This window comes from Bombina bombina, chromosome 4 (assembly GCF_027579735.1).
Source record: "Bombina bombina isolate aBomBom1 chromosome 4, aBomBom1.pri, whole genome shotgun sequence".
In the NCBI taxonomy this organism is placed as follows: domain Eukaryota; kingdom Metazoa; phylum Chordata; class Amphibia; order Anura; family Bombinatoridae; genus Bombina; species Bombina bombina.
The window spans coordinates 1,141,370,810-1,141,388,917 of record NC_069502.1 but is presented as its reverse complement, the minus strand read 5'-3'; the positions used below and the strand labels follow the sequence as shown (position 1 = coordinate 1,141,388,917).

General features: G+C 40.9%; 1 protein-coding gene across 1 annotated transcript in view; it reads right to left on the bottom strand.

Moving 5' to 3' along the window:
• MARK1 (microtubule affinity regulating kinase 1) overlaps positions 1–18,108 on the bottom strand; it is a 554,415-nt gene that overhangs the window by 288,180 nt on the left and 248,127 nt on the right. Inside the window, exons 4-5 of the mRNA XM_053712515.1 lie at positions 3,651–3,699; positions 1,335–1,400 (exon numbers count right to left, since the gene is read on the bottom strand). Of these exons, the coding sequence (XP_053568490.1) occupies positions 1,335–1,400; positions 3,651–3,699 (115 nt within the window). The remainder of the gene's footprint in view (positions 1–1,334; positions 1,401–3,650; positions 3,700–18,108) is intronic.

Below are 18,108 nucleotides of genomic sequence, written 5' to 3'. Positions count from 1 at the left end.
CACAAGACTCGTAATCTAGCCGATAGTTAGGGATGATCTAGTGACAGATTAATCCATACAGCATGCAAAGAAGCATTATGATTTCGGGTATGGATCAGCTAGTAATGCTATTGCGCATGCGATCAGGATTGCATCTAGCATAATGAATATGCAAATGTATAGTGCTGCGAGTGGCTACCTGCTGTCTTTGATGACATAAAATTGATAAATAAAAACATATTTCATAAGAAAGAAGCTCAGTTTTGCATACAAAGTGTGTTTTACTTTACTAAAATTGCCTTTTAAATGCAACTGATTTGTTATATGTATTTCAGCAAAGTTGTATAACCCTTTAAATACAGTCCCTAGTTAATGGGCCATAAATTGAAAAATGACGTTCTAATTCATTATAGCATATCATTTTAAGACTATCAATCCAGCACTACTGTGTTTAACCCCTATAAAGGCAAAAGGAAGTTGATTAGACAAACACATTCTAACAAAATACAGCAGTTTATGTTTTGAATTATGTCCCTTTAACAGATTTATTTCTCCCCTTTATAAAAACAGATCTGGAATGTTAGTGATATTTTAGATAGAGTTTAATTCAAGCATTTAGCTCACAGAAAAACTGACTTTTTAAGTGGGCAGCGGAGTGTAGGTATTTTAATTTCATATCTATATTAAAAAGTAAGTTCTAGCGCATCTTCATTACAACTGATGAATTAAAGGACCACTCAATGCAGTAGAATTGCATAATTACCAAGTGCATAAAAAAAACAATTATTTAACATCAACTCTAAATTTCAAATATGCAGTAGATTTTTTTATCCGACAAATGTATTTATTTTTTTCTCCCATTTTCCACCCTCTGTATCACGTGACAGACATCAGCCAATCACAGACTAGTGTACGTATACCCTGTGAGCTTGTGCACATGCTCAGTACGATCTTGTTCCCCAGAAAGTGTGAATATAAAAAGACTTTGACTTGAGTGTCCCTTTAAATTCCATCTAAAATAACACTACCATTCCGGATTTGTTTTAATAAAGAGTTTACCATCACTTTAATATATCTGACAAGCTATAGTGTCACTATATCTTTGTAAACTCTTGAGATTCACCAGTGTAAGTAGAACATATTATGCTTAAATCTCTTTATCATTTATAAGACAATAATGACCCATGGAAATCTTAAAAAAAAAAATAAGCAAAGGATGCAAGAACTAAATAAATGACTATGCAGCTTGGGTGTATACATTTATATATTAATATTTGCTTTTCCTGTATTGATAGCCCTGTGTTATAGCCATGAAAGGAGCACACAATAGCGCCCTGAACGTACAAGCCACTTACCGCCGCTGGCATATTCCATTATTAAATATAAGGTCTTCTCAGTTTCTATTACTTCAAACAGTTTTACTGAAAGAAAAAATATTACAAGGATCCATAAGAGAAACAGTTTTGTTAAATTGGAACAGCAGCCCCGCAAAGTAATGTATACTCATACGGAAACACAAATGTCGCTACATTTACTCATCAGTCTCAAAATGATTGAGAATCATTTGCAGAGTCTAAACTTTAGGCAGGTTTCTAAATCCTTGTGTATAGTTTGTTTACATGGTGGGACACAGAAGGGCCAACAACAAAAGGGTGTGATTAAACAGTTAGCAGGTCATAGTCTGTCAAAATGTACCTCTGGCAGTGTTTGAAAACACATAAGACACAGCTGCTTTCAACACTTTCCACTGCCCACAAAATATGCGCTCTGTCAAAAGGCACAGATGTGCTAGAGAACAAAGGGGTCAAGTTTTGTGTGCCCAAGAACGAATGGGTCAAGAATGCTCCCCAGAACAAAAGGGTCAGGGGTGTTGCTCCAGAACAAAAGGGTCAGGGGTGTTGCTCCAGAACAAAAGGGTCAGGGGTGTTGCTCCAGAACAAAAGGGTCAGGGGTGTTGCTCCAGAACAAAAGGGTCAGGGGTGTGCCGTGAAACAAAAGGGTCAGGGGTGTGCCGTGAAACGAAAGGGTCAGGGGTGTGCCGTGAAACGAAAGGGTCAGGGGTGTGCCGTGAAACGAAAGGGTCAGGGGTGTGCCGTGAAACGAAAGGGTCAGGGGTGTGCCGTGAAACAAAAGGGTCAGGGGTGTGCCGTGAAACAAAAGGGTCAGGGGTGTGCCGTGAAACAAAAGGGTCAGGGGTGTGCCGTGAAACGAAAGGGTCAGGGGTGTGCCGTGAAACGAAAGGGTCAGGGGTGTGCCGTGAAACGAAAGGGTCAGGGGTGTGCCGTGAAAGGAGAGGGTCAGGGGTGTGCCGTGAAACGAAAGGGTCAGGGGTGTGCCGTGAAACGAAAGGGTCAGGGGTGTGCCGTGAAACGAAAGGGTCAGGGGTGTGCCGTGAAACGAAAGGGTCAGGGGTGTGCCGTGAAACGAAAGGGTCAGGGGTGTGCCGTGAAACGAAAGGGTCAGGGGTGTGCCGTGAAACGAAAGGGTCAGGGGTGTGCCGTGAAACGAAAGGGTCAGGGGTGTGCCGTGAAACGAAAGGGTCAGGGGTGTGCCGTGAAACGAAAGGGTCAGGGGTGTGCTGTGAAACGAAAGGGTCAGGGGTGTGCCGTGAAACGAAAGGGTCAGGGGGTGTGCCATGAAATGAAAGGGTCAGGGGTGTGCCATGAAACGAAAGGGTCAGGGGTGTGCCGTGATAAAAAAGGGTCAGGGGTGTGCCATGAAACGAAAGGGTCAGGGGTGTGCCCTGGAAACAAAAGGGCCAGCTGTGGGTCAGGAGTGTGCCATGGAATGAAAGGGTCAGGAGTGTGCCATGGAATGAAAGGGTCAGGAGTGTGCCATGGAATGAAAATCAGGGGTGTGCCCCGGGAACGAAAGGGTCAGCAGTGAACCCCGGAATGCAATGGCCAGGAGTGTTCCCCGGAATGAAAGGCTCAGGAGTGTGCCCTGGAACAAAAATCAGGGGTGTGCCCCAGAATGAAAGGGTCAGGAGTGCGCCCTGGAACGAAAGGGTCAGGAGTGCTCCCTGGAACGAAAGGATCAGGAGTGTGCCATGGAACAAAATGGTCAGGAGTGTGCACTGGAACAAAAGGGTCAGGGGTGTGCCACAGAATGAAAGGGCCAGGGATGTGTCACGGAATGAAAGAGTCAGGAGTGTGCCCTGGTACGAAAGGGTCAGTAGTGTTTCTGCATATTATCCCAAGCTACTAAGGTCATACTCAGAGAAGTGTGCTATTGGTGGGCCAAGGAAAGCTCTGAAGGCAGCTGTGATTCATTGTTTTCCCCAAAGACACCATGGTGAGGTTTCCAAACATAAGCTCTTTGATTTGAAGTATTTTTATGTCCCATAAAATGTGTTGACTCCAGTCCTCATGTATAGACTGGATATATCTGATATGATATAATCTTATACCATGTAACATGATAAAAAACTTGTTTAATTGATTTGCAACTATGTGCTTGTCTTTGTGGAAAATTGTTTTGTGTTTGAGTGTGACTGCAATAATTGTTAACTTTGTTTTTCACATATTAATACAGTGCTTTTGGTCTACTGTACATAGAGGTTGGTGACCAACAATATATCACAATACGACTGCAATTAACATGGCTAGATTTATGTCAACAGGAAATTAACGCTTAAAATTCTTGTCAAATCAAAGAAGTGAAATACTCACCTATATTTGGATGATTCAAAATCTTCATTATTCTAACTTCACGGAACAACTGGTGAAAGAAAAAAAAATAGTAGTAATGATCCAAATGAATTATCTTATTATACAATAACAATAATAACAACAATAAAATGAGTTAAACACATAGGTGAAGTACTGCTCGGGAGCCACAGAAACCTGCCAATCCTATGCGTACACAGCCAGAGAGCCAATCAGCAATGTCAGTCGCTCAGCTAGGTCACTAGCAGTCCACGTCTTTAGCACTCAATAGCAGCAGTATCTGAAACAATGTTTGTAGCAATTTTATACAATTTTGCAAACACTCCTGCCATAGAGTGCTTAAGACAAGTGCAAGCTCCTGAGTAAACTGGAACTATGTTTAAAGGGACAGTCAACACAAGAATTTTTGTTGTTTTAACAGATAGATAATCCCTTTATTACCAATTCCCCAGTTTTGCATAACCAACACAGTTATAATTATACACATTTTACCTCTGTAATTACCTCGTTTCTAAGCCTCAGCAGACTGCCCCCTTATTTCAGTTCTTTTCACAGACTTGAATTTTAGCCAATCAGAGCTGTCACCATGGTAAATTCACATGCATGAGCTCAATGTTATCTATATGAAACGTGAACTAATGCCCTCTAGTGGTGTAAAACTATCAAAATACATTTAGATTAGGCAGCCTTCAAGGTCTAAGAAATTAGCATATGAACCTCCTAGGTTTAGCTTTCAACTAAGAATACTAAGAGAATAAAGCAAAATTGGTGATAAAAGTAAATTGGAAAGTTGTTTCAAATTACATGCCCTATTTGAAACATGAAAGGTTTTTTTTTTGGACTTGACTGTCCCTTTAAAATTGCATGCGAAATCTGAATCATGAAAATTTTGTTTTTACTTAAAGTGACAATGACCACTCTAAATTTTTAAAACAAAATTTAGAATTTTGTGTTGTGAAAAAACTTTGTTTGACATTAACAAATAAGACAAATTGGGGTGCAGTTTAGCTATTGAGAAACTTTTGCAGCAAACAAGGTCATAGTACATTCAAAACAATTTCAAACTCAACCACTATATTATATTATTCCAAAACTACAGGAAAGGCCCATTTAAAGGGCAGTGACAATGCTCTACTGTGTTATAGCATTGTATTAGTACACAACTACAGCCAGAAAGACATAACATTAGGTGATATATAAAAAAATAAAAGAGATAGGGAAATAATGGTTAACTTTACACATGAAACAACGAAAGTGAAAATTTATAGCAAATAAATCAGAAAAACATAATTTATGTAAGAACTTACCTGATAAATTCATTTCTTTCATATTGGCAAGAGTCCATGAGCTAGTGACGTATGGGATATACAATCCTACCAGGAGGGGCAAAGTTTCCCAAACCTCAAAATGCCTATAAATACACCCCTCACCACACCCACAATTCAGTTTAACGAATAACCAAGCAGTGGGGTGATAAAGAAATGAGTAGAAAGCATCAACAAAGGAAAATTGGAAATAATTGTGCTTTATACAAAAAATCATAACCACCATAAAAAGGGTGGGCCTCATGGACTCTTGCCAATATGAAAGAAATTAATTTATCAGGTAAGTTCTTACATAAATTATGTTTTCTTTCATGTAATTGGCAAGAGTCCATGAGCTAGTGACATATGGGATATCAATACCCAAGATGTGGATCTCCACTCAAGAGTCACTAGAGAGGGAGGGAATAAAATAAAAACAGCCAAATTCTGCTGAAAAAATTAGTCCACAACCCAAAAAAATAAGATTATTTTAATTTTTTAAAGAAAAAAACTTAAAACAAAAGCAGAAGGATCAAACTAAATCAGCTGCCTGAAGAACTTTTCTACCAAAAACTGCTTCCGAAGAAGAAAATACATCAAAATGGTAGAATTTAGTAAATGTATGCAAGGAGGACCAAGTCGCTGCTGTGCAAATCTGATGAACTGAAGCTTCATTCTTAAAAGCCCACGAAGTGGAGACTGATCTAGTAGAATGAGCTGTAATTCTCTGAGGCGGGGCTTGACCCGACTACAAATAAGCTTGATGAATCAAAAGCTTTAACCAAGAGGCCAAGGTAATAGCAGAGGCCTTCTGACCTTTCCTAGGACCAGAAAATAAAACAAATAGACTAGAAGTCTTCCTGAAATCTTTAGTAGCTTCAACATAATATTTCAAAGCTCTCACCACATCCAAAGAATGTAAGGATCTTTCCAAAGGATTCTTAGGATTAGGACACAAGGAAGGGACAACAATTTCTCTACTAATGTTGTTAGAATTCACAACCTTAGGTAAAAATTCAAATGAAAAATAAGAAAAGGAGATTCACAAGAAAGAGCAGAAAGCTCAGAAACTCTTCTAGCAGAAGAGATAGCCAAAAGGAACAACACTTTCCAAGAAAGTAGTTTAATGTCCAAAGAATGTATAGGCTCAAATGGAGGAGCCTGTAAAGCGTTCAGAACCAAATTAAGACTCCAAGGAGGAGAAATTGAATAATGACAGGCTTAATATGAACTAAAGTCTGTACAAAACAGTGTATATCAGGAAGTATAGCAATCTTTCTGTGAAATAAAACAGAAAGAGTGGAGATTTGTCCTTTCAAGGAATTTGCAGACAAACCCTTATACAAACCATCCTGAAGAAACTGTAAAATTCTAGGAATTCTAAAAGAATGCCAAGAAAATTTATGAGAAGAACACCATGAAATGTAAGTCTTCCAAACTCTATAATAAATCTTTCTATAGAAAGATTTACGAGCTTGTAACATAGTATTAATCACTGAGTAAGAGAAACCTCTATGACTTAGTACTAAGCGTTCAATTTCCATACCTTCAAATTTAATGATTTGAGATCCTGATGGAAAAACGGAACTTGCGATAGTAGGTCTGGCCGTAACGGAAGTGGGCAAAGCGGGCAACTGGACATCCGAACCAGATATGCATACCAAAACCTGTGTGGCCATGCTGGCGCCACCAGCAACACAAATAATTGTTCCATGATGATTTTGGAAATCACTCTTGGAAGGAGAACTAGAGGCGGGAAAATGTAAGCAGGATGATAACTCCACGGAAGTGTCAGCGCATCCACTGCTTCCGCCTGAACATCCCTGGACCTGGAAAGGTATCTGGGAAGTTTCTTGTTTAGATGAGAGGCCATGAGATCTATCTCTGGAAGACCCCACATATGAACAATCTGAGAAAACACATCTGGATGGAGAGACCACTCCCCTGGATGTAAAGTCTGGCGGCTGATATAATCCACCTCCCAATTGTCTACACCTGGGATACGCACCGCAGAGATTAGACAGGAGCTGGATTCCGCCCAAGCAAGTATCCGAGATATTTCTTTCATAGCTTGGGGACTGTGAGTCCCACCGAGATGATTGACATATGCCACTGTTGTGATATTGTCTGTCTGAAAACAAATGAACGGTTCTCTCTTTAACAGAAGCCATAACTGTAGAGCTCTGAGAATTGCACGGAGTTCTAAAATATTTATTTGTAATCTCGCCTCTTGAGATTTTCAAACCCCTTGTGCTGTCAGAGATCCCTAAACAGCTCCCCAACCTGAAAGATTTGCATCTGTTGTGATCACAGTCCAGGTTGCCCGAACAAAAGAAGCCCCTTGAACTAAACGATGGTGATCTATCCACCATGTCAGAGAGTTTCGTACATTGGGATTTAAGGATATTAAATGTGATATCTTTGTATAATCCCTGCACCATTGTTTCAGCATACAAAGCTGTAGAGGTCTCATGTGAAAACGAGCAAAGGGGATCGCATCCTGATGCTGCAGTCATGAGACCTAAAACTTCCATGCACATAGCCACTGAAGGGAATGACTGAGACTGAAGGTGTCGGCAGGCTGCAACCAATTTTAAACGTCTCTTGTCTGTTAGAGACAGAGTCATGGACACTGAATCTATCTGGAAGCCTAAAAAGGTGACCCTTGTCTGAGGAATCAAGAAGCTTTTTGGTAAACTGATCCTCCAACCATGTTTCTGAAGAAACAACACTAGTTGATTTGTGTGAGATTCTGCAGAACGTAAAGACTGAGCTAGTACCAAGATATCGTCCAAATAAGGAAACACTGCAATACCCTGTTCTCTGATTACAGAGAGTAGGGCACCCAGAACCTTTGAAAAGATTCTTGGAACTGTTGCTAGGCCAAATGGAAGAGCAACAAATTGGTAATGCTTGTCTAGAAAAGAGAAACTCAGAAACTGATGTTGTTCTGGATGAATCGGAATATGAAGGTATGCATCCTGCAAGTCTATTGTGGATATATAATGTCCTTGCTGAACAAAAGGCAGAATAGTCCTTATAGTCACCATCTTGAAAGTTGGTACTCTTACATAACGATTCAAAATTTTCAGATCCAGAACTGGTCTGAATAAATTTTCCTTCTTTGGGACAATGAATAGATTCGAATAAAACCCCAAACCTTGTCCCAGAAGAGGAACTGGCATGATTACCCCTGAAGACTCCAGGTCTGAAACACACTTCAGGAAAGCCTGAGCTTTTACTGGATTTACTGGGATACGTGAGAGAAAAATCTTCTCACAGGAGGTCTTACTCTGAATCCTATTCGATACCCTTGAGAGACAATGCTCTGAATCCATTGATTTTGGACAAATTTTATCCAAACATCCTTAAAAAACCTTAATCTGCCCCCTACCAGCTGAGCTGGAATAAGGGCCGCACCTTCATGCGGACTTGGGGGCAGACTTTGGTTTCCTAAAAGGCTTGGCTTTATTCCAATTTGAGGAAGGCTTCCAATTGGAAGCAGATTCCTTGGGGGGAGGATTGAGTTTTTGTTCCTTATTCTGACGAAAGGAACGAAAACGGTTAGAAGCCTTAGATTTACCCTTAGGTTTTTTATCCTGAGGCAGAAAAACTCCCTTTCCCCCAGTAACAGTTGAAATAATAGAATCCAACTGAGAACCAAATAAATTATTACCTTGGAAAGAAAGAGATAGTAATCTAGATTTAGATGTCATATCGGCATTCCAGGATTTAAGCCACAAAGCTCTTCTAGCTAAAATAGCTAAAGATATGGATCTAACATCAATTTTGATAATATCAAAAATAGCATCGCAAATAAAATGATTAGCATATTGCAGCAAGCGAATAATGCTAGATAAGTCAGAATCCAATTCCTGTTGCGCTAAATTCTCCAACAAGAAAGTTGATGCAGCCGCAACATCAGCCAAAGAAATTGCAGGTCTGAGAAGATGACCTGAATGTAAATAGGCCTTCCTTAGATAAGATTCAAGCTTCCTATCTAAAGGATCCTTAAAGGAAGTACTATCTTCCATAGGAATAGTGGTACGTTTAGCAAGAGTAGAAATAGCCCCATCAACTTTGGGGATCTTTTCCCAAAACTCTATAGATTTTGCTGGTAAAGGATACAATTTTTTAAACCTTGAAGAAGGAATAAAAGAAGTACCTGGCTTATTCCATTCCTTAGAAATCATATCAGAAATAGCCTCAGGAATAGGAAAAACCCCTGGAGAAACCACAGGTGGTTTAAAAACAGCATTTAAACGTTTATTAGACTGAACGTCAAGAGGACTGGTTACCTCAATATCCAAAGTAATTAACATTTCTTTTAATAAAGAATGCACCCTCGGGCCTAATACCGCCCGCAATTTGTAAGAAGTAGTCAATTGAAAAAAAGACTAAACCCCAGGTAAGAAATAAATTTCTTTTTAAAAAATGTTTATATTCCCCAAATATGAAACTGACAGTCTGCAGAAGGAAATACATGAACCTGACTCATGGCAAATATAAGTACAATACATATATTTAGAACTTTATATAAATGCATAAAGTGCCAAAACCATAGCTAAGGTGTCTTAAGTAATAAAAAAACATAATTTATGCTTACCTGATAAATTCCTTTCTCCTGTAGTGTAGTCAGTCCACGGGTCATCATTACTTATAGGATATTAACTCCTCCCCAACAGGAAGTGCAAGAGGATCACCCAAGCAGAGCTGCTATATAGCTCCTCCCCTCTACGTCACACCCAGTCATTCGACTGAGAACCAAACGAGAAAGGAGAAACTATAGGGTGCAGTGGTGACTGGAGTATAACTAAAAAATTTTGACCTGCCTTAAAAAACAGGGCGGGCCGTGGACTGACTACACTACAGGAGAAAGGAATTTATCAGGTAAGCATAAATTATGTTTTCTCCTGTTAAGTGTAGTCAGTCCACGGGTCATCATTACTTATGGGATACCAATACCAAAGCTAAGTACACGGATGACGGGAGGGACAGGCAGGATCTCTATACGGAAGGAACCACTGCCTGAAGAACCTTTCTCCCAAAAACAGCCTCCGAAGAAGCAAAAGTGTCAAATTTGTAAAATTTGGAAAAAGTATGAAGAGAAGACCAAGTTGCAGCCTTGCAAATCTGTTCAACAGAGGCCTCGTTCTTAAAGGCCCAAGTGGAAGCCACAGCTCAAGTAGAATGAGCTGTAATCCTTTCAGGAGGTTGCTGTCCAGCAGTCTCATAGGCTAAACGTATTATGCTACGAAGCCAAAAGGATAGAGAGGTAGCAGATGCTTTTTGACCTCTCCTCTGTCCAGAATAAACGACAAACAGGGAAGAAGTTTGTCGAAAATCTTTAGTTGCCTGTAAATAAAATTTCAGGGCACGGACTACATCTAGATTGTGCAGAAGTCGTTCCTTCTTTGAAGAAGGGTTAGGACACAATGATGGAACAACAATCTCTTGATTGATATTCTTGTTAGTGACTACCTTAGGTAAGAACCCAGGTTTAGTACGCAGAACTACCTTATCTGAATGAAAAATCAGATACGGAGAATCACAATGTAAGGCTGATAATTCAGAGACTCTACGAGCCGAGGAAATAGCCATTAAAAACAGAACTTTCCAAGATAACAGCTTGATATCAATGGAGTGAAGGGGTTCAAACGGAACACCCTGTAAAACGTTAAGAACTAAGTTTAAGCTCCACGGCGGAGCAACAGATTTAAACACAGGCTTAATCCTGGCCAAAGCCTGACAAAAAGCCTGAACGTCTGGAACTTCTGACAGACGCTTGTGTAAAAGGATGGACAGAACTGAGATCTGTCCCTTTAACGAACTAGCAGATAAACCCTTTTCTAAACCTTCTTGTAGAAAAGACAATATCCTAGGAATCCTAACCTTACTCCATGAGTAACCCTTGGATTCGCACCAGTATAAGTATTTCCGCCATATCTTATGGTAAATTTTCCTGGTAACAGGTTTCCTAGCCTGTATTAAGGTATCAATTACTGACTCTGAAAATCCACGCTTTGATAAAATTAAGCGTTCAATTTCCATGCAGTCAGCTTCAGAGAAATTAGGTTTTGATGTTTGAAAGGACCCTGAATTAGAAGGTCCTGTCTCAGAGGCAGAGACCAAGGTGGACAGGATGACATGTCCACTAGATCTGCATACCAGGTCCTGCGTGGCCACGCAGGCGCTATTAGAATCACTGATGCTTTCTCCTGTTTGATCCTTGCGATCAAACGAGGAAGCATCGGGAAGGGTGCTGTCAAGGCGTCTATCAGGACCGCTCCCGGGTCCCTGGACCTGGACCCGTAACGAGGAAGCTTGGCGTTCCGGCGAGACGCCATGAGATCCATATCTGGTTTGCCCCAACGTCGAAGTATTTGGGCAAAGACCTCCGGATGAAGTTCCCACTCCCCCGGATGAAAAGTCTGGCGACTTAGGAAATCCGCCTCCCAGTTGTCCACTCCTGGGATGTGGATCGCTGACAGGTGGCAAGAGTGAGACTCTGCCCAGCGAATTATCTTTGAAACTTCCATCATCGCTAGGGAACTCCTTGTCCCTCCCTGATGGTTGATGTAAGCCACAGTCGTGATGTTGTCCGACTGAAACCTGATGAACCTCAGAGTTGCTAACTGAGGCCAAGCCAGTAGGGCATTGAGAACTGCTCTCAATTCCAGAATGTTTATTGGAAGGAGACTCTCCTCTTGAGTCCATGATCCCTGAGCCTTCAGGGAATTCCAGACAGCGCCCCAACCTAGAAGGCTGGCGTCTGTAGTTACAATTGTCCAGTCTGGCCTGCTGAAGGGCATCCCCCTGGACAGATGTGGCCGAGAAAGCCACCATAGAAGAGAATCTCTGGTCTCCTGATCCAGATTCAGCGTAGGGGACAAATCTGAGTAATCCCCATTCCACTGACTTAGCATGCACAATTGCAGCGGTCTGAGGTGCAGGCGTGCAAAAGGAACTATGTCCATTGCCGCTACCATTAAGCCGATTACCTCCATGCATTGAGCCACTGACGGGTGTTGAATGGAATGAAGGGCACGGCAGGCATTTAGAAGCTTTGTTAACCTGTTCTCTGTCAGGTAAATTTTCATTTCTACAGAATCTATAAGAGTCCCCAAGAAGGGAACTCTTGTGAGTGGTAAGAGAGAACTCTTCTCCTCGTTTACTTTCCACCCTTGTGATCTCAGAAATGCCAGTACTAACTCTGTATGAGACTTGGCAGTTTGAAAGCTTGACGCTTGTATCAGAATGTCGTCTAGGTAAGGAGCTACCGAAATTCCTCGCGGTCTTAGTACCGCCAGAAGAGAGCCCAGAACCTTTGTAAAGATTCTTGGAGCCGTAGCCAACCCGAAGGGAAGAGCTACAAACTGGTAATGTTTGTCTAGGAAGGCAAACCTTAGATACCGGTAATGTTCTCTGTGAATCGGTATGTGAAGGTAAGCATCCTTTAAATCCACTGTGGTCATGTACTGACCTCTTTGGATCATGGGTAAGATTGTCCGAATAGTTTCCATCTTGAATGATGGAACTCTTAGGAATTTGTTTAGGATCTTTAAATCCAATATTGGTCTGAAGGTTCCCTCTTTTTTGGGAACCACAAACAGATTTGAGTAAAACCCTTGTCCGTGTTCCGACCGCGGAACTGGATGGATCACTCCCGTTAGTAAAAGGTCTTGTACACAGCGTAGAAACGCCTCTTTCTTTATCTGGTTTGTTGACAACCTTGAAAGGTGAAATCTCCCTTGTGGAGGAGAAGCTTTGAAGTCCAGAAGATATCCCTGAGATATGATCTCCAACGCCCAGGGATCCTGGACATCTCTTGCCCAAGCCTGGGCGAAGAGAGAGAGTCTGCCCCCCACTAGATCCGTTACCGGATCAGGGGCCCTCACTTCATGCTGTCTTAGGGGCAGCAGCAGGCTTTCTGGCCTGCTTGCCCTTGTTCCAGGCCTGGTTAGGTTTCCAGCCTTGTCTGTAGCGAGCAACAGCTCCTTCCTGTTTTGGAGCAGAGGAAGTTGAAGCTGCTCCTGCCTTGAAATTACGAAAGGCACGAAAATTAGACTGTCTAGCCCTGGGTTTGGCTCTGTCTTGAGGCAGGGCATGGCCTTTACCTCCCGTAATATCAGCGATAATTTCTTTCAAACCGGGCCCGAATAAAGTCTGCCCCTTGAAAGGTATGTTAAGTAGTTTCGATTTAGAAGTTACATCAGCTGACCAGGATTTTAGCCACAGCGCTCTGCGTGCCTGAATGGCGAATCCGGAATTCTTAGCCGTAAGTTTAGTTAAATGTACTACGGCATCAGAAATAAATGAATTAGCTAGCTTAAGGGTCTTAAGCTTAAGTGAAATCTCATCTAATGTCGCTGAGTCAAGGGTGTCTTCCAGAGACTCAAACCAAAATGCTGCCGCAGCCGTGACAGGCGCAATGCATGCAAGGGGTTGTAATATAAAACCTTGTTGAACAAACATTTTCTTAAGGTAACCCTCTAACTTTTTATCCATTGGATCTGAAAAAGCACAGCTATCCTCCACCGGGATAGTGGTACGCTTAGCTAAAGTAGAAACTGCTCCCTCCACCTTAGGGACCGTTTGCCATAAGTCCCGTGTGGTGGCGTCTATTGGAAACATTTTTCTGAATATAGGAGGGGGTGAGAAAGGTACACCGGGTCTGTCCCACTCCTTAGTAATAATTTCAGTAAGTCTCTTAGGTATAGGAAAAACGTCAGTACTCGTCGGTACCGCAAAATATTTATCCAACCTACACATTTTCTCTGGGATTGCAACTGTGTTACAATCATTCAGAGCCGCTAACACCTCCCCTAGCAATACACAGAGGTTTTCCAGCTTAAACTTAAAATTTGAAATGTCTGAATCCAATTTATTTGGATCAGATCCGTCACCCGCAGAATGAAGCTCTCCGTCCTCATGCTCTGCATATTGTGACGCAGTATCAGACATGGCTCTAGCATTATCAGTATACTCTGGTCTCATCCCCGAGTGATCTCGTTTACCTCTAAGTTCTGGCAATTTAGACAAAACTTCAGTCATAACATTAGCCACGTCTTGTAAAGTGATTTGTAATGGCCGCCCTGATGTACTTGGCGTTACAATATCACGCACCTCCTGAGCGGGAGATGCAGGTACTGACACGTGAGGCAAGTTAGTCGGCATAACTTCCCCCTCGTTGTCTGGTGAATGTTGCTTAACATGTACAGATTGACTTTTATTTAAAGTAGCATCAATGCAATTAGTACATAAATTTCTATTGGGCTCCACCTTGGCTTTTGAACATATTGCACAAAGAGTTTCCTCTGTGTCAGACATGTTTAAACAAACTAGCAATTAGACTAGCAAGCTTGGAAATACTTTTCAACTAAATTTACAAGCAATATGTAAAAACGTTACTGTGCCTTTAAGAAGCACACAAAAACTGTCACAGTTGAATAACAATGAACCGGATTAGTTATATAAACCAAATTTAGCAAAGGATTGCACACATTAGCAATGGATGATTAACCCTTAATATCAGAAAAAACGTATAACAATTGACAATATAAGCGTTTTTATCACAGTCAAGCACAGTCTCACAGGTCTGCTGTGAGTGATTACCTCCCTCAAAACTAGTTCTGAAGACCCCTGAGCTCTGTGGAGACGTCCTGGATCATGCAGGGAGAAAAAGACAGACTGTGACTGAATTTCTGATGCGTAGAAAAAGCGCCAAAATAGGCCCCTCCCACTCACACTACAACAGTGAGGGAAGCTCAGTAAACTGTTTTAATTTAAAACAACGGCAGCCATGTGGAAAATAAAGCCCAAAACATTTTTCACCAAGTACCTCAGATAATTAAACGATTTATCATGCCAGTAAACGTTTAAAATCTAATATATGAAGTGTCATTAAAAAGCCTGCTGCTAGTCGCTCCCACTGCAAGTTAGGCTAAAAATTATATGCATACAGTATTTTCCCAGTGAAGTGCCATTCCCCAGAAATACTTAAGTGTAAACATATATACATGTCAGCCTGATACCAGTTGCTACTACTGCATTTAAGGCTGTACTTACATTATATCGGTATTAGCAGTATTTTCAAAGTCAATTCCATTCCTTAGAAAATAATATACTGCAACATACCTCTTTGCAGGTGAACCTGCCCGCTGTCCCCTGATCTGAAGTTACCTTACTCCTCAGAATGGCCGAGAACAGCAAACGGATCTTAGTTACGTCCGCTAAGATCATATACAAAAAACTCAGGTAGATTCTTCTTCAAATTCTGCCTGAGAAGGAAACAACACACTCCGGTGTCGTTTAAAATAACAAACTTTTGATTGAAGATATAAAAAACTAAGTTTAATCACCACAGTCCTCTCACACATCCTATCTATTAGTTGAGTGCAAGAGAATGACTGGGTATGACGTAGAGGGGAGGAGCTATATAGCAGCTCTGCTTGGGTGAACCTCTTGCACTTCCTGTTGGGGAGGAGTTAATATCCCATAAGTAATGATGACCCGTGGACTGACTACACTTAACAGGAGAAACATACTTACCAAAAGACACCCATCCACATATAGCAGATAGCCAAACCAGTACTAAAACAGTTATTAGTAGAGGTAATGGTAAATTGAGAGTATATCGTCGATCTGAAAAGGGAGGTAGGAGATGAATCGACAGAGAACCTATGAAAAAGACCTCCATTAGGGAAATCATCGTATTCAATAAGTGATACTCCCTTCACGTCCCTCTGACATTCGCTGTACTCTGAGAGGAATCGGGCTTCAACAATGCTGAGAAGCGCATATCAACGTAGAAATCTAGCACAAACTTACTTCACCACCTCCATAGGAGGCAAAGTTTGTAAAACTGAATTGTGGGTGTGGTGAGGGGTGAATTTATAGGTATTTTGAGGTTTGGGAAACTTTGTCCCTCCTGGTAGGATTGTATATCCCATATGTCACTAGCTCATGGACTCTTGCCAATTACATGAAAGAAAACATAATTGTTCATTGGGAAGAGAAAACAATTCTCCTTTTATTTCAAGTAATGGTAAACTTTTCCCTTTCTATAAACAGATAAGGAATGTTAGCGATATTTTAGATGGAGTTTAATTCATCAGTTGTAATGAAGATGCGTTATAACTTATATTTTAATGTAGCGCTGAAATTCAAATACCCTGCGCTCTGGCCACCAACTTAAAATGTAATTTATTTTTTTTAGCTAATGGTTTGAACTGTTTTCCAATTGGTACTCTAGCTAAAAAAATGTAAAAAAAATTGAGTGCCGTATGGCTAGAGCGCTGATTGGAGAACAGTTCAAACCGTTATCTCACAAAAAACATAATTTATACTTACCAGATAAATTCCTTTCCTTCCGGATAGGGAGAGACCACGGCTTCATTCCTTACTGTTGGGAAATACAACACCTATAATCCTTTTTATAGACGTTACTAGGCCATATTGGCGCCTCTGTGTTTATCTTCTTTACAGATCAATCACCATCAGGGACTGACCATCGTTGGATGTTAACAAATTTTTTTTTTTGGCTGTTTTTTTGCTATAGGACTTGTAATTAGGAAGCGCCCCCTATAGGAATATCTTTGTCTTGTAAATAAAATAAGACACTGATTAATTAACCCCAACTGTTCAATAAACCCCCTGCAGAGGATATTAACCCTGTATCCTATCAAGGTATAAAGGAGCCACACTGTGACCCTTTTATAGTGTTTTATGTGTTAAAATTGAAACGATCTTACCTCCAGGATCCATGCTGTGGAACAGAACACAGCCTCTCAAGTGTGACAGTCTTATAGCAGCGCTGCCGATATGGACTTGAGTGAGAGAAAGCAGGCAGTGAAACTCCTCAACACTGATTGCTTAGGAGCTGTTAGAGTTTTTCTGCAAAACCATCCAGACTACTTCTAACACTTTCCCTTCATCTCCAGACTCTAACTTTCAATAATACTCTCACTGAGAGGTTGACATGACTACTTAAAACTCCAGTCCTTTCTCGAAGGGCAGATACCCTTTTTCAGGACTCTCCGAATCTTCTGACAATTCTCTGCCATCTCCTAACATGATGAAAGGCAAAGAATGACTGGGGTAATGAGGAAGTTGGAGGGATATTTAAGCCTTTGGCTGGGGTGTCTTTGCCTCCTCCAGGTGGTCAGGTGTTCTATTTCCCAAAAGTAAGGAATGAAGCCGTGGACTCTCCCTATCTTAGGAAGGAAAATTATTTTGAAATGGATGCCGGAGGGGCAGGGTATTTGAATTTCAGCGCTACATTAAAAAGCAAGTTATAGCGCATCTACATTACAACTGATGAATTAAACTGCATCTAAAATATCGCTAACATTCCGCATCTGTTTATACAAAGGGGAAAATTTACCATCATTTTAAGAAAATAAAAAGAAAATGTAGATGATGTTCCTGATATTACTAACCCAACCCCAGCATGTACATGAGTGTGCACTGTAAACACTGTGAGAATAAATTTTGCATGCTGTAGCAGTTAAATTGTAATGTATAGGAATGGTACTTTGTATTTTGAGGATAGAAGGTTACAGAATAGGGTGACATTTCCTAGTTAGTTATTAGCCACAGTATCCCCGCTGTCTAATTACCGAGTCTCCAGCCTTGACAAAATGAAATGTGCACATGCCGACACACGTCACCCCCAGAGACTGCGGCTATAGAACTGAGCTACGCTAAACACCGCACAGCTGTTCCAAACAGAAATATAGAACTAGAAAAAGCTTATTAGCAAACTGTTTATTTGAGGTTCCAAGAGCAGGATGTTATAGCACATTTCAGCGTCTTGGAATGACTGGATACATTGTGGGTCGTTAACCTCTCTTGACTAAATTTAGAATGAATAACTAACTGCTGTTGCCATTGAGATGTTGTCTTTACAGATCTCTTGAAACTAGCTGAATGCTCAAGTATGTGGTCTAAATGTTGAAGGTTTACATTGTTCTAATAAAAGCTGATACACCTACATAAAATCCCGTTTTAGTAAGAGCACCTCTCAGTCTATTGCAGTGCTTTATGTAACCATCTGCACAGGCTGAGCTTGGTAAAAGCCATCGGTGTTCCAGGACTGAAAAAAAAAAATTACAAGCTATATATATATATATATTGTACATGTTTGTAGAAAACAC